Consider the following 17,598-nt stretch of genomic DNA (forward strand, 5'->3'; position numbering starts at 1 on the left):
GTCATTTAGAATATCCTCAAAATTTATTAAAATTAATGTTAAATCACCCTGTATATGGCTTATCTTCTTCTTATAGTCGATTATGTATTTACAGGCAAGAAACATAAATCTCTCTGTATATACATATTAACGTTGGAAATTTTGTTTGAATCAGTGCGTAATATCACTTTTAATTAAATTGCATATTTATTGCTTTTATATTAAAAAATACAGTACTTACAATATTTTGTACCAATATTAAAACTCTTTTATGGTACCGGTACGTATCATAATAATCGTGCCTTACCTCTGATGTTTGATAATCTCTGGACATTAAATGTTTTGTACAGAACTAGGGTATTTAAATAATGCAGATCACTAATACTACAAATACGTCTTGTTAATTTACTACATTTGTTATGTACATTTTGCAGTGAGATCAATTGGAAATGCATCCAGTCAGTTATTTCAAATTCACACTTCGTACAGAATATCTACAATGGGAAAAATATAAATATTTTAGTTGAATAAATGATATACACAGAATTTTACACAAATTTGATGTTTTACGGGAAAAAAAAATGTATGTACACACAATTAAAGAAGAACTTTGGAAGAACTTATCATAATACTGTTACACGATTATAAAGTGTAATGCAATGCAGTTGTTAGAATTGTGACAGTTAACTTTCTTCAAACTCAGTATCACATTAATGACGGACAATCAAACCTTGAAGGCGTGTCCCAGTTCAGACCTAATTTCCTTGCTCTCAGACAGGATTTGAATTTAATTGTTTACGAGAGTGCGTAGAAATACACGTTCACACCCACAAGATCCAGTCAAATAAAACTTGGCCATTTCTCCCATCAGCATGTTGTAGAAATGTTTTGGTAAACATTTTATATCAATTATTTATTTTTATCCGTCTGATCACAATATAATTTTATTTAAAATTTCTTATAATTAAGATAATAAAATATCATTGATGTTCCATATCGATTGATCGATTTACTTTTCGGAACATTTGTTGTGTAAATGTTCCGAAATGTAAATCGATCAATCGATATGGAACATCAATGATATTTTATTATCTTAATTATAAGAAATTTTAAATATTGTGATCAGACGGATTAAAATAAATAATTGATATAATATTCACAATATGACGCAATTACACTATCTTATAAACATTTTATGTTCATTACTTAAAAAAAAAATATATCTACCCCAATCTCTGAATGACGTGGGAACACTCTACACACGAGTTTCAGTACGAGTCGTAAAATTGTTTCAAATGACTTAGTTACGAGTATAAAAATATAATATTTGCAGGTGCATTCCTAAAAACGAGTTTGATAGCTTCGACATGTCTGTTTGTCCATCCGTCTGTCGCATTTAACAACTCGAGAACCTTTGATCAGAATCTCGTATTTTGCTTGAATTTGTTCCCATGTCCGAATTGTTTTAAAATCACACAAAAATAACGAGAAATTTTGTAACGAAAACCTGAAAATGTAGAAATGTTACACCTATACAAAAACCTGCTTGGATAATATTAAACTTGAATTTATTTTCTTAGTTATAAAATATCTGTTCAGTTTTCAGAATTATGGAGTGTCTTTGAAGTACAATATTGAAAGTAATGTCTTCGAATGTTTTTGTAGTATTCAGACATCTTGTTATGATTGATCTTGCTGGAAAATGGCTGACAGTTGACTCGGCGAACACCGCTCCAGATGACTCAGTTCCAGGAACTGCTGTTCAATGTCACATTCCAGCTCCAGCTGCTCCTGGAGAGCGGAATCGATATATTCTGGAAGAAGATGGAACAGGTGCCGGTTAATGAAACGAGGACCTCTGGCTGGCTGCTTTAACGCAGAAAGCTAATGTACCTTATAGGTCTTCGAGCTACGAGGCTGTGGGGTCTTGTCAGCGGATGCATCACTTACGCAATGTGCAAGATAACGCGAGTTCGTGACCCGGGAGACCACGATCAAGATTTTAATCTCCAGATATTAGAGATCGTTCGGAATCTGATAAAGCTTGGAAACAAATAACAGATCAAATTCATTTTCACGAAGAAATTATGAGAATTTAACATCGGAGAATCCTTATTTCTATTCAAATTAAAAAAAGTCTACGTATATTCCAGCGTTCTACCTGAAAACCCAAGGACCAGAAAAATATCATTTTAACGTGGTTGGACTTTTTAGAACATTTGTATCTACAAGAGATAGAAATTAACAAAAGACTGGAGAAAACTACATAATAAGGAGCTTCATAATTTGTACGCCCAAGTCATGGATAACGTAATCGAACGAGCAGAACATGTAGCACGCATGGGGAGACACAATTCTCGTAGAACTGCAGTAAAAACAATGAAGAAAATATCCACTTGTCAGACACAGAATTAGATGGTCGGATAATATTAAAATATGAATATGATTATGAAGATTTCTGTCTTCTGGGTTGTTGCGCTGTGTAGTCTAGTCCAGTGTTATTCAACCTGGGGTACGCGTACCCCCGGGGGTACACGAAGACATCTTAGGGGGTACGTGAAATTAAAAAAATATATATTATTTTATGATAAACACTGAATAATCAGTAATGTAATTTATTTAATTTATTTTAGATGTAGATTATATACTACGTATAACTTGAATTATACACCAACAACTTTGGGGGTACAAAGTTGAAGAGAAATTATATCTGGGGGTACGCGAAGACATCTTAGGGGGTACGTGAAATTTAAAAAATATATTATTTTATGATAAACACTGAATAATCAGTAATGTAATTTATTTAATTTATTTTAGATGTAGATTATATGCTATGTATAACTAGAATTATACACCAACAACTTTGGGGGTACAAAGTTGAAGAGAAATTATATCTGGGGGTACGCGAAGACATCTTAGGGGGTACGTGAAATTTAAAAATTATATATTATTTTATGATAAACACTGAATAATCAGTAATTTATTTAATTTATTTTAGATGTAGATTATATAATATATATAACTTGGATTATAAACCAACAACTTTGGGGGTACAAAGTTGAAGAGAAATTATATCTGGGGGTACGCGAACAAAAAAGGTTGAATACCACTGGTCTAGTCGATGTTTACCGACGTATTTAAATGACCTAATAACTGTATTCCACTTGTTTCGTACCTCGTCTGACAAAATCACGTGACATGGAGTTTTTATGTCATCTTCGTGGATTTTTAAAAACTCTGTAGGTGACTTTTGACTTGGTGAGGAAAAGAGATTGGATTTTTTGTGTCCGGCAAATTGTAAACCTTCAGTTGACTAACACGTGGACCATCTCTGAATTAGACATCCCTATTATTAGAGCATTACAGCTCAGGATTTTAAGTTGACATGGTGTTTTAAAAACAGATTAAAAATAGTTCAGAAACACAAACTGTGAGTGTCCTACGCCGATGCTCACAGTTGGGGGTTACCCATTCTGAGATGGGTCAGAATGGGTTTACAGATGGTAGCGAGGTCATTGAGTTATAAATAGCTCAGGAAATACAAAATCACTTTGGCTTCCAAATAAACAGCATTCCACCCTCGTCTTAAATGTCCATTGCTTTGAGCCGAATACGCCATTTATTTTGATGAAAATTTGTACATGTTTGTTTGTTTGTTTGTTGAATTGATTACATCTCGCTTACCTTCAGGATTTCCCACTAAAATTCTGTTCAATACATTTCTCGTCCTCGATCATCAAACTTTTGATACCGAAACTCGTCTAAATATCATTTAATAATTCAGTCCGTACCGCGAAGAAAACACAACTCGTCACCATTACGAATTGGTTAACGCTGTTTAAGGAATTAATCGCTGTTTAAAGGAAAAAATCATACGAAAGCCATGTACAAAACACATCGTTCCCGGTTATTAAAGCAGGCGGTACATATAGTTACCAGATACACTCACCGACATGTTCGCCCAGAAGTCTTCTCACCGATTCGAATGGTATGTACTCCAAGATGTCGTCCTCAAGGCTGGATGTAGAAGGAAATCCATCAGTCTCTGTCAGAACGTGGTCCAGAAATTCCTGTTCGTTTGTTTGTAAGCCTGTAAGGAAGAGTTGGTTACATGTCGGCTGAAGCATTTGGCTTTTACTCTGCGTAAGGTTTGGTGTTGGGTACCCTCGACGTTCTTTCTATAATTCGAAATTTTCGAAAGGCGAACCTCGTGTTTCAGGTCCTAACGATAAATGGAGCGGGAAATGCATCCTAACGGTGCTACAGCCACACATTATCTGAAGGGGAGCTACAGTCTAGACTCCGGGTGGTTCAGTGACGTATCAGCGTCGACTAAAGGGGCAGAGACGACGCGAAATGCTTAAAATGACTTTCATGAGTCACATTCGTAGTAATCTACTAAATGATATCAACCAACTATCCCAGACACTTAACATCTTCTCACGAAGAACGATGAAGAATTGTAAAAAAATTACTTCGGTGCAAGATAGTTCAACCCTCTAAGAATCTGTGAGGTGTAAAGACGAATTTAAGAATTACGTGCTATGGGTTCTTACGCCTTGTAGTCCGGTAGAAGTTTACGGACGTTTCAGAAGCCCTTGCTGCCTCCATCATCAGGGCGATTCTGATGATCCTGGTACCATACCCCATACGACACACTAGCCACCGTGAGAATTGAAAATCCTACTTTTTGATTGGATTTTCGTAAATTAGTTTGAACTATTAATATTGAAATTGACAGATTCGGGATGTGATTATTATTTTAATTTTCAAATCAAAATTATTACTTAAGGTTAATTTTGTAATCTAGCATCATTTTATAGTTTATAGTGATCCATTGCTATCATAACCCATTTTGATGTTAAACGGTGTTCTTATGTACGCTCTGTACTTATTTTCTGTATTTTACAAAAGCAAATATTAAATAGTTTCACATTTATTTAAAGAACAGTTACATTATGGATAACTTGCATGATACTTACAGTCAAGGTCACCCGCTAGAGGTCTCTGTGGCACGCTAAGGCATGAATACTCCGCGCCGTGGTTGAGTTGATTGTCAGTATAGGACGCCCCTGTGACACAGAAATCGGTGAAATATTTTGAAAGTCCTTCAGGCAAATGTAAGGACATACAGACATGATATTAACACTGATTTTCGTTGTCAAGCAAAGAACCTAACCTAACCTAACCTAACCCTAAGTAACCTTGTACAAACAACCGGTAGAATTAGTGTTTATGAAATATAATATTTTATATCCGTGGACGGTGTGGTAGCAGAGAAGGCTTCCTACCTGTTGGATATCTTTTCGTTGAAGACTGGTCCAGCATTGTGGAATCGGCAGCTTCTCTTGAGACGGGAGAGGACGCGTGCTTTATGATGTGATCTGTGGCCTGTGGGGTTTCAGGTACCATCTGGACACCCCTGTCTTCGCTCCGAATCTGAAACGCAATAAGTTTTGGTTACAGTTACGTGTTTTTGTCGAGGGTGGTAGCCTCGTTATCAACAGATTCCTGGTCGTGTAGGGTCCGTAACTCGGGGTGTTTGAAATTAAGCATATTTCAAGACTCTAGTTTATAGGGGCCGGTATAATTAATCTGCGTGCAGAATTCGCTGAAACGTGATTATCATTACTAACAAACCTAACCTTCATAAAACTTTATTTTGGCTTACATTTTGTAAGGATTACATTGGGAAGTTCCAAGTTCAATGCCATTCTATTGCGTTATATTTCTTTTTTTAAAAAAAGGAGCTGATAGTTCTTAAGGCTGATCTGAGATGTCAGCACCTCCGACAGCTGGTGAAAAGTGTTGCTCTACCTTCTTTCGTATCTGCACCTGTTCCTTGGCCGAGTGGTTCTTGACATGTTTCCTCAGCGAACTGGGGTCCGTGTATCGCTTGGAGCAGCCCTGAACCTGGCAGGCGTACGGCTTCTGCGCAAGACAAGAACACGGGGTACAGTTTGGACCATGAGTAATGTCGCCAACCCACAGGAAAGGAAGTAAATTGCCCTCCGGAACATTTCAGGAGTGGGCTGTATTTTAAACTGAAGATGGAGGCAGCAGGTGCCTCTTAAACCGGTGTACGTCAACCAGACTACAATGCTCAGACAAGACAGCTATATTGTTTTTTAGAAGTTGTTTGTAGACGCATGTAGGCACATTCTAAATTGTTTTAGTCTAAAAATAAGAGTTCAAAATCTATGTGGACTCAGGGAACTTGGTACTGGCGTTCTTTGTACGTTAATGAAGTTTCGTCTGTATTTTGGAAAATTTTCTTTCGAGGGTTTATGACACATATGAAATTTATACCAATGTTATTTTTGGTTTTTTTTTCATAAACAGTTATATTTTCGACGCACACGTAACTGAATAGGCCGGCGTCCTCATAGTCAAGATAATAATTTCCCTCTAAAAGGTTCTGATGATGGCAGATTACATTAAAAAAAATCATTATCTGGACATTTTCCACTGTCCTTGTTTAAAAATACGACGTTTCGGTAACAAGTTTCCGAAACGTCGTGGTTTTATTTTTTTTAAAACAAGGACGATGGAAGAAATCGAGATAATTAAAAAAATTTAAAAGAAATTTCCCGCATTTATGGAACCCCAGGGCTCATTATCGTGTTTACAGCAGCACGACACAGGTCCTTGTCTTGAGCCAGCTGAATCCACTCTGCTAAGCAGATAAATATACCGTTGTCTCTGAGGTACAGCGTCAAATGTCTTTGAACTTTGGAGATTTGCAGTTGGAATTTTAATATAGTCTGAACTTTATAATCGTCAATAAAGGTAATATATCTTCTGTTGTTTATATATCGTCATAGAACAGATGTTTACGTAGTCTACGGCTACTTAGACCCCCGGGGGAGGCTTTGGGTGTCCTCACTGTACGATTCATGAGAAGATTGTAGTGGCAAAGCTGGCCGCAGACCGCGAGAGAGGTTACCTACCGTGTCCACGTGAGTGCGCTGGTGTTTCGCCCGATCCGAGCTGTTGCTAAACGCTTTCTTGCAGCCGGAGTACTGGCAGGAGTACGGTCTCTCTCCCGTGTGAGATCTCTGATGAATCTTCAAGTTTTCAAGCCTGGAGAATGCTTTTGTGCACCCCTGGAACTGTAAATGTTGAAGTGCAGATCACAAGTTGGTAGTTTTTTTTTTAAATATATATATTTTTTTTCTGAGACTTTTAAAATATTTGTGTGCAATTTTCGGGATCTTGGCCTTGTCGGCAAACCCCCCCTCCCCCCCAATGACTTTCATGATATCAGGAAGCGCGTAGTGATTAAGCTAAGAGGTATTATACTTGTTAAATTTTATCAGTCTAATCACAATAAAATATTATTATTAAATATTAAAATATTAAAATATTATTACAAATGTTCGAACATTTCGATAGAGAGCATCATTTTAATATATTTTAAATATTTAAATGTTAATTGTAATAATATTTTAATATTTAATAATAATATTTTATTGTGATTAGACTGATAAAATTGAACAAGTATATATTCAACACAATATGACGCAACATTATCATCATCTAAGAGGTAATCTAAATAATACACTGAAAGTTACAAGCTTTAGCAGAATTTCAAAGAATTTTCTGTATATCTGAGTCATCTGATAACAGACAGAACTCTGGTACAGTTGTTATTAATATATTTTCTGTCATGAACTACCTAAATTATTTTCTCGTGCCATAATTTGGGAAACACTGACGTAGCACGTGAAACTTTTCTAACGAAAATCAACACAGGTTGTCAACGACGTAGTATTAACAACAAAGACTATTTTAGCGGAGAACTGAAATTATCAACATTTAATGTTGATTTTGAAGAATATACCTTGTATTGGCCATGTTTTGCATCAAGATATTCTGAGCACAGTCGCCGAGGAGAACTGAGGAAAACCACGAAAATCTTAAGTGGAATTTGAAGTTCTTACGGCGATGATCACGGAGGCAGCATGACCTCTGAAACGTCGGCGCTACAACCCAGAAGACAGCCATAATATACGAGAAATCTGTGATTACTGAGGAAAATCGTGAATAACCTCTTTGATTCGAAACGCGTGATCCTGTTCCGTTGAAGGGCGCGTGGCTTCAGAGCGTAGAAGAGGACGCGTCTCGCAGACGAATCTGTTGAAAACTGTACACGCGGTTAAGAAAACAAGTTTTTGCTGTCCCAGCTTTGAATTATCTAGGTCTAAGGCGCGGAAAGGATGTCAATGTCGATGGCATTGACCCCTGAGAGCGAGTTTAAAATAAGACGGGTCACCAGAGGACGCCACCGGCTCGAATCTTCAAGTCATCAAGACTTTACATCAAATTTTTATCCAATGTTTCATCGTACCTCGTTAAAAACTTTGAAACGGGAATGTCTCTAGACGAAACTTTGGGCAGACACACCCCTGATTATAAGAATTACTGACAGGTCATCGTACATTTTCCTTCCTGTATCTCAGTATAGGCTAATAGTCTTTAGTAATTGTACGATTACTTAAGCCAGAGATTTCCTCTCTGTTAATGGATTCAAGTGTCTATTTCCTTTGCTACTTAAAACTCAGGGCCAGATTCACAAATAATAACAAAAAAAAAAATGTACCGCTGTATTACAGATCATGAATTTCGAAACCCAATACTGACATTTGATCAACCAAACTTTTTCGATTTAATCAGCTGAATACATTTGAAAATATAAAATTGTTTAAATCTTGTCCGTCTAATCACAATAAATTCTTATTAAATATTAAAATATTACAATAATTAACATTTAAAATATTTAAAATATTAAATTATGTTCTTTATCGAAATATTCGATTTACATTAGACCATTCAAGATTTAAACAATATATATTTATTATATCACAATATGACGCAACTTTTACCATCTCACATTTGAAAATGTTCGTCTTCTGGGTTGCTACGCTGTGTAGCCTGGTAGACGTTTGCCGTAGTTTCAGAGGTATTTGCTGCCTCCATCATCAGGGTCATAATGGTCCTGATGATGGAGTCAGTAAGAAACTCCGAAACGTCGGTAAATCTTAATTTTCCCTTTAATGTAATTTTGATTTCTCCGTGGTCTAGGAAACACGGAGTTTCCCTCCGGGGGCTTCCCCGGTTTCTTCGTGGCATCCCAACAATTACTCCATTCACACACAGAAGAAGGCAATGGCAAACCACTTCTGGATCATCTGCCAAGAACGTATATGAACAGGTCCCAGTCCGAGAAAAGGATGGAAGGATCCTGTTCATATGGACCTGTCGTCAGACAGAACACTAAATAATAAATGCTGTTATCACGAAATACCTAAAACCTGCCACAATGATGGTCCTTCATTCAATTGACGACATATATACATCTCTGTGCGTGCTTGTTAGCAGCTCCAGGACGTATTTGCATTTATTTAATCAATTTATATCTTCCCTCGATAAATAAACGTTATCATCGTAAACCAGTATTTGAAATCAACAATTAAGCCTTCAGTTCTGTACGTAATATTATAGTATTCTGCTTTGTGATGCATTTGTTTCGAGACATCTGTACTTTTTCAAAGAAATAATTTGCGTCAACTTACAGGACATTTGTTGGGTTTCTCGCCCGAATGAACCCTCATGTGGATTAGCAGCTTGTAGCGGGCGTTGAAAGGCCGTGACCTTCTTGGACAGCCCTGCCAAAAACACGAAAAATCCTCACCCTTCCTCAGTTCAACGTGACTTTTTTCGATATGATGCACCAATGATTCTTGATCGGGAAAAACCGCGTAACAATCGATCCATCGACATTCCAATACACTGCCACCTGTCGAGAAAAATTATCATTACTTAACTCGTACATTGTAAAGCATCTGTGACGAACTCTTGGACTCTTCTCTGCATCGTTTGCTGTTCAGGATTTAGAGTGTCAGACGAGACATTTAACATTTATTAAACTTAAATTATTAACTTAAATTGTATAAATATGCCCATATGATTTTTATCATCCACATTTAGGTCACATACGACAATCATCAGTGCAATGACCTCTGAAACGTCGGTAAACATCCATCAGACGGTTCTGCAACCAAGAATACGGCCATATTTGTAATCGCGGCCCTGAGAAGCTCAGATCCTACACAAATCTTTGTATTTCTTTGTTTCATGGGAATTATTCATTTGTTTTTTCAGTCACGTGATCAATATTGATTCTTACGTGCGCTACACAGCCATCATTTGTTGACGTCTTATACGCAAGGCATTCGTATAGCGTTCATACCGTGTCCACGCACAGAGTACGTGTGCCTGGTTTATTTTTTCTGAAATGTTTCTGAATGTGCCTCAATCCCTACAACTTGCGACAAATACTGTCTCATCTACACTCACTGTTTTGCCACGAAGGCCTCATTAAATACTTCCCTTCATAGTCGTCCAGTGAGAGAATTTAAAGATTTTACGAAAACTGTAAGATGTTTAGGTTGTCTATTTCCTTCTTTGCAAATGGTGTTTAATTCTTTAAAGCCTTATGGTAATTATATGTACCAAAATACTTTAACAATTAATAACTCTTCATTTTATATTTACGTGTTTCGTACTATTCTCACTTCAAACAGCGATCATTTCCTTAAACAGCGTTAACCAGTTGATCTTTGTAATGGTGAAGAGTTGTGTTTTCTTCGCGGTACGGACCGAATTCTTAAATACGTAATATTTAGACGAGCTTTGACTTCAAAGGGTTAACCAGTTGATCTTTGTAATGGTGAAGAGTTGTGTTTTCTTCGCGGTACGGACCGAATTCTTAAATACGTAATATTTAGACGAGCTTTGACTTCAAAGGGTTAACCAGTTGATCTTTGTAATGGTGAAGAGTTGTGTTTTCTTCGCGGTACGGACCGAATTCTTAAATACGTAATATTTAGACGAGCTTTGACTTCAAAGGGTTAACCAGTTGATCTTTGTAATGGTGAAGAGCTGTGTTTTCTTCGCGGTACGGACCGAATTCTTAAATACGTAATATTTAGACGAGCTTTGACTTCAAAGGGTTAACCAGTTGATCTTTGTAATGGTGAAGTGTCGTGTTTTCTTCGCGGTACGGACTGAATTCTTAAATACGTAATATTTAGACGAGCTTTGACTTCAAAAGGTTAACCAGTTGATCTTTGTAATGGTGAAGTTATGTGTTTTCTTCGCGGTACGGACCGAATCTTTAAATGTTACTTGAATTTCTTCGGGCTTCAAAGTGCGTTTCTCACCCTGTGGTTCGTCGTCCTCTGTTTGCTCCGGGCTCGTGTGCTGCTGGCTGGAGTCCTCGTTTCTCAGAAGTCCCAGGAAGGGGTCTGACGACTGAGGCGTCAGTTTCTCAGAGGCGCAGGTGGGAGCCTCTGAAGTGGTGACGTCATCTCGGAGTGCACACAATGTCACTATCGCTTGATCGGAGTACGAACCCGGGACCTTGCCCATCATAGAAGTCAGCATTTCGCCGTCCCGCTGTGGCAACACAATCTGAGGTTCGAAAGAACAGTTTGTTTGTTAGTTAATGTCAGGTTTCATTGCGTAATCTTTTGTATCGATACATCGAGTAAGATTGTAGAATGTCGACTCATTATCGTTAATCGAGGTTGATAGCCTCTCGAAAATTTAACCCAAATTTGATGTCTAATGCGAATATACAAAAATGAGGTTGTTCAAGAGGGGTTAAAACCAGTTTATTTTCAGTTTTACAACTTCGCATTTGTTGTAGAAGATAAATCTGAATATCATTTGTCTGTACTCCATTATTATCGTCTTCGTCATGCCAAATAAGTTGGGGTAGAATGAAAAGCTTATAATGTTATCCCTTTATTAAATAGACATTATTATTAATATTATTTTAGCTAATATGGGGGAAACGAGAAATACGTAAATTTTACGTGAGATCCTCGGAGAGAACAGACCCATTTGGAGACTGAAGCATAATTGTCGAATAATATTAAAATGGATGTTAAGAAAATATTTTGTGAGTTGGACTGAATTGAATTGGATTTGAATACGTGCCGTTGGTTGGTTGTTGTGGAAATGATTTGACATTACTTGTTGCGTAGAACGCGAGAAACTTTCCTCTTCTCAAGAAAGATTCTAAAGCATGGGGATAGTTACTGAATAACAGACGCTCATCGCTGCGACGCCACCAAAACACCTCACATTTAGCATAACTGAGCGCCAAGATGCCTTTGAAACTGAAGTTTGAAAAATGACGCCAGGCGTCGGAATGGCTTATGCAAATCGATGTCGAATGTCACGACGTACAGAGAAAGTTGAGAAAATGGGGGAGGGAAGACTTGGGATTAATAAAAGTTGTGGAAACCGACGCCGAGCGTAGGAACGAAAACCAACGGCACCGAGCACCGAGATGTGGACAACAGTTTTGTACCTAACCTAAGCGAACCTAACCTAACCCAACCAAACCTTACATATCCAACCTAACTTAACCTAACATCACTCAACCTAACCTAACTTAACCTGACCTAACCTAACCCAACCAAACCAAACCAAACCAAACCCAACCCAACACAACCTAACCTAACCCAACCCAACCTAACCTAACCTTACATATCCAACCTAACGTAACCTAACATCACTCAACCTAACCTAACTTAACCTGACCTAACCTAACTTAACCTGACCTAACCTAACCTAACTTAACCTGACCTAACCTAACCCAACCCAACCCAACAAAACCAAATCAAACCAAACCAAACCAAACCAACCCAACCTAACCCAACCTAACCTAACCTAACCTAACCTAACTTAACCTAACCTAACCTAACCTAACCTTACATATCCAACCTAAAGTAACCTAACTTCACTCAACCTAACCTAACCCAACCCAACCTAAATAAACTCTACCCAACCCAACCTAACGTAACCTAACATCACTCAACGTTGGAATTGCAAAATCTTGCTCCACTTTCTCCGCCATGCCCCTAGATTTTCAATCCGTGAATGCTCTCATGTATTTCAAAACGAGAACTTAAGGCGAACTATTTCATCCGCCAAGCAATGACTTTTGTCCTTTGGGAATAGAAGAGTTCTTTGTGGTCAACGACCTTTGTGTGGGCGGGAGATTCTGAATGGGTTATCACTTCGGCGTGTCAAAATGCTTCAGTCTTCCGGTAAATCGACTGTTATTATTGTCAAAATTTTAACCATAAATGGGACGTTGACAAATTTTTATCGATATAAAATATCACGAAAGTCCGTTTAACGTTTTTCGGGACAGACGGACACGCAGATGAACAATTCCTGGTTACGAAATTGTACGTCTTCTAATTGAAGAGTGAAGCAGACGGTTCTCTCACCTGATTGGACGAGAGGTCGTGGTAAGGCGGGCAAAATGTCTGCTCCAGCGAGCGCATGGCCAGGGCGCATTCGACCGCCTCCTCGCGCTGAAGCTGCTGGTTGCCGTGCGTGGCTAGAGAGCTGCAAGAGTCCCTGGCTGACAAGTGTCCGTAGCAACCATAACCACCTTGTCGTGCATTTTCCTGCAATGCGTGTAATTAAAACGAGTATTAGAGTCACTCATAAAAATCATTTACCTTTCTTGTTGAATAAATAAACATTTATTTACTACATTTCTTATGAGAATGGTCTGAAATGATAAGACCATTTGAAAGAAGTAAAAGTAGACATGAAGATAATATTAAAATGAATCTGAAGGGTACGTGTTAGGAGGTGGTCAGAATGTATCTGGCCAGCTTTTGTGAAGACGGTAATGAACATTCGGGTTTCAAAAAAGAAGAATGGGATCATATATCTGTGTTCACAGTTTAATTAGTACTTAATTAATTAATTAAATGTTGCTTATTAAGAAGGTGAACGACTGTAAGATTCTGATCAACAGTGTGCTTCGTGGTTTTTGTTATAAACAATTGAAACTTATAATTTTTTAACAAAAATTTGTTGTGGACACGGTTTTTACTCCAAAAGCCCTAGAACACAGTTTAAACACATCGCCTCTACATTCTCAAAGTTATTATAATTGTTTTGTTGTTGTTATAATTCAGAAAGTAGTAATAATGAAGGTTCAAAATATTTTGTCTGATTTCTAAGAACCTGAAAATTAAAGTGTACAAAACAATAATTTTTACTGTTGTTTTGTACGGGTGCGAAACATGGTCTCTCACTCTGAGGGAGGAACACAGATTGCAGGTGTTTGAGAATCGGGTGTTGAGGAGGATATTTGGGCCTAAGAGGGAAGACGATGGGGCGTGGAGAAAACTGCATAATGACTAGCTTAAAAATCTGTACTGTTCCCCCAATATTGTGAGGGTGATTAAGTCGAGAAGAATGAGATGGACGGGGCATGTAGCGCGCATGGATGGGACAAGAGGCGTGCACCTGAGGGCAAGAGACCTCTGGGGAGACCTAGACGTAGATGGGCGGATAATCTCAGGCGGGATCTATGGGAGATAGGAGTTGAAGGAGACTGGATTTTGTTGGCCCAGGACAGGGACCGGTGGAGGGCTTTGGTTAGTTCGGTGATGAACCTTCGGGTTCCGTAAGCCATCTGGTTGGTTGGGTCCACTATTTGGGAAGCCTGAGGGGAAGAGACCTCTGGAGAGACCTAGACGTAGAAGGGAGGATAATCTCAGGCGGGATCTATGGGAGATAGGAGTCGAAGGAGACTGGATTTTGTTGGCCCAGGACAGGGTCCGGTGGAGGGCTTTGGTTAATTCGGTGATGAACCTTCGGGTTACGTAAGCCATCTGGTTAGTTAGTTAGTTAGTTAGTTAGTAATAAAGATATGATTATTATTTTCATTAGAATTTTGAATTAATGTTTCGCTTGAAAAGCAAACATTCATAACAAATTTTGTGTTCTCTTAACAACACAGCCTGTCACGTGTCTGTCAGAATATTGACCTAAATTCTGTATCAAATAACGCGATGAACCAAGGTTTTCTTGTTTTCTGCTCAGTGTAGTAAAATAAGTAACCCGAAGTACGTCACAATTTCGTTTGTAGTGGCGAGAGACAGATCAGAACTGAGTTGTCGATCTCGTATCAACACATCGCGTTTGCCGAGGTCATGGATATTAATGCGCGTATTACCGCTCGTTAGGTGTGCCACGTGATGTTGACAGAAGACGATCAGTTACAAGAATGAGAGAGGAATCTGCCGTGGACTATTTCAGGCAATATTCAGCGATCTTCCGAGGAAGGGCGAAATCACTTAAGACTAACCGGTTCTGGAAGGTGATTTAAACCAGGTTCTTGTTTGATAATTTATTAATTAAGGGCAGTATCAATTTGATTACTTGTAATACGTGCGAACAACATCAGTGAGGACACAAAAGGGCCAGGTAAGGTTAGGAGCACTTTCGGAGGTTAAAGTTCGTCACCATTCTACTCGTAGATTATTTTTCTAATTGACAGTAACCCATCATTATTTAGGAAGCGTCAAAACTTTGGGCTTCAAATTAAAATTTTTGTTAAAACGAGTCCACTGACTTCAGTTTTGATTGCAGTACTTTAGTCTAAGTCAGTGGTATTCAACCTGGGGTACGCGTACCCCCGGGGGTATGCGAAGACATCTTAGGGGGTACGTGAAATTTAAATATATATATTATTTTATGATAAACACTGAATAATCAGTAATGTAATTTATTTAATTTATTTTAGATGTAGATTATATACTAAGTATAACTTGAATTATACACCAACAACTTTGGGGGTACAAAGTTGAAGAGAAATTATATCTGGGGGTACGCGAAGACATCTTAGGGGGTACGTGAAATTTTTAAAAAATATATTATTTTATGATAAACACTGAATAATCAGTAATATAATTTATTTAATTTATTTTAGATGTATATTATATACTATGTATAACTCGAATTATACACCAACAACTTTGGGGGTACAAAGTTGAAGAGAAATTATATCTGGGGGTACGCGAACAAAAAAGGTTGAATACCACTGGTCTAATTTATTCAGTAGATAACGAGCAGGCAAGCACTACGAGGGCGTTGCTTACCTGCGAGCACGAAGAGCTGCTAAATGCCATCAGACTTGTCGGCGAACACCTGATGAGGCTGGTGAGATCCACGACGCCTTCCCCAAGAGGAGACGAGGACATCGCTTGCGTTCCTCCCCTGACAGTCGTCGATTTCGCCGAAGACCTTCTGGTGCTAACAGAGGAACTGCTCATGTTAAGAAAGTTCATATGCACCTCATTCTGCATGTGGAGGTTTTTTGAAATAGAGCCGATTGGTGGTAACATCTGAGGATGGTCGTCAGAGACCTGAGGTGATATTGTCAGGAGTCCGTCGCTTTCATACGCACATCCGGTGCCCCTAGAAAGTGAGGTTATGTCGTCTCCATTGTTCGCTGACGACGACAGCAAATCGTCATTGCTGCCATCCAACGCGCTGGATTCATTTTTCCCTACGCCACTCATCGGAGGGAAATTTATAAACGCGTAATGTTCACTGTTTTCAAATTTGACTTCCTGCTTCGTGTCTTCCACGTGTTGATGCTGCACTGTTTCTGAGTATGGAGAATGGGCTTCGATTTTGGGGGACACTGGAATGAGACTGATCATGTAATTGTGGTTATTGTGGTTATGGAAGGTTGTGGAATAGTTAGGAAGCGTTTCTGAGTCGGTCACAACGATAATATCACTTGTAGAGGATAGAGGCATGTTTGACATTTCTTGGGAATGTACAGGAGAGTTATATGCTGGGAAATTGTGATTTACGAAACGAGGAAGAGCTGGTCGGTGAGAGAGATTGTACGAGGATGGGCTCAGGGGTAAAGGCGCCGACGAGTTACACGTCGGAGCGTAACGCGTTGAAAATATACCCGGGGCCGTCGCTGCGACAGTTATGGTTTCGAGGTGCATGTTTCGACTCTGCAACCCTGCGTCGTCTGCAAACGAGAAATAGAAACGTAATAGGTTTTTATTTGAAGTTTAAGAATGCAAAATACGAATGCGTTGAAATTTTTCAGTGAAACATAAAACATACACAGAGTTTAGATATTCCTTTTTAAAATTACACATTATTTTTATATGGTCCGTTGTGTTGACGTTTAGACCTTAATGTCATATTAAAATTATATTGAACTGGCAGTGGTGTATGTATTTGTTGAATATCAGGTACATAGACACGTGTTCTTTTTTCTTATTTGAATCCAAAATAAACACGAACGTTTAACGTACAAAGTGACGAGATTAGTTTTTAACAGGCACTACACTAGTTCATAAATATTTGTCAACTTCGCGGGGAAATTTCGTAAAGGAAATACAGATACAAAAAAATATTTTTAAAAATGTCCACTACTTACTCGTAAATGCAGCTGGAAATTTGCTTTCGGAATCCTAAAATATTTTCCAAAATTGCAAATGTCATTAACAGCTCGATGAGTTATTACCACGTAGATCACCGGTTGAATATAAAAATATCGTAAACACAAAATGAAGTGGCGTCTGAATACGTTGAAATGAAACTTGCATCTGAATGCAAACGCGAGAATCAAAATAGAATGTCATTCAAGAATCAGAGAGAGAGACTTTAGTATAACAAAAACACGTTTTAGTCCCTCACTCTTCTATGATTGGCTTGAACAGAATCGTCTACATTCTCATTGGTTGAACATATTCAGCATCT

At 38.3% G+C, this 17,598-nt stretch overlaps 1 protein-coding gene across 1 annotated transcript in view; it reads right to left on the reverse strand.

Moving 5' to 3' along the window:
* Positions 1-165: 165 nt before the first annotated feature.
* LOC110831902 (uncharacterized) overlaps positions 166-17,598 on the reverse strand; it is a 42,994-nt gene continuing 25,561 nt past the window's right edge. The window contains exons 3-12 of the mRNA XM_087354529.1: positions 15,966-16,858; positions 13,290-13,472; positions 11,205-11,454; positions 9,555-9,778; positions 6,930-7,091; positions 5,797-5,910; positions 5,271-5,418; positions 4,962-5,051; positions 3,929-4,069; positions 166-1,793 (exon numbers count right to left, since the gene is read on the reverse strand). Coding sequence (XP_087210655.1) covers positions 1,660-1,793; positions 3,929-4,069; positions 4,962-5,051; positions 5,271-5,418; positions 5,797-5,910; positions 6,930-7,091; positions 9,555-9,778; positions 11,205-11,454; positions 13,290-13,472; positions 15,966-16,858 — 2,339 coding nt within the window. The 3' untranslated portion in view covers positions 166-1,659. The remainder of the gene's footprint in view (positions 1,794-3,928; positions 4,070-4,961; positions 5,052-5,270; positions 5,419-5,796; positions 5,911-6,929; positions 7,092-9,554; positions 9,779-11,204; positions 11,455-13,289; positions 13,473-15,965; positions 16,859-17,598) is intronic.

The sequence above is a fragment of the Zootermopsis nevadensis genome, unplaced genomic scaffold (genome assembly GCF_977971745.1).
Source record: "Zootermopsis nevadensis isolate Lab colony 2312 unplaced genomic scaffold, Znev_1.0 Znev_ptg000023l, whole genome shotgun sequence".
NCBI classification, from domain to species: domain Eukaryota; kingdom Metazoa; phylum Arthropoda; class Insecta; order Blattodea; family Termopsidae; genus Zootermopsis; species Zootermopsis nevadensis.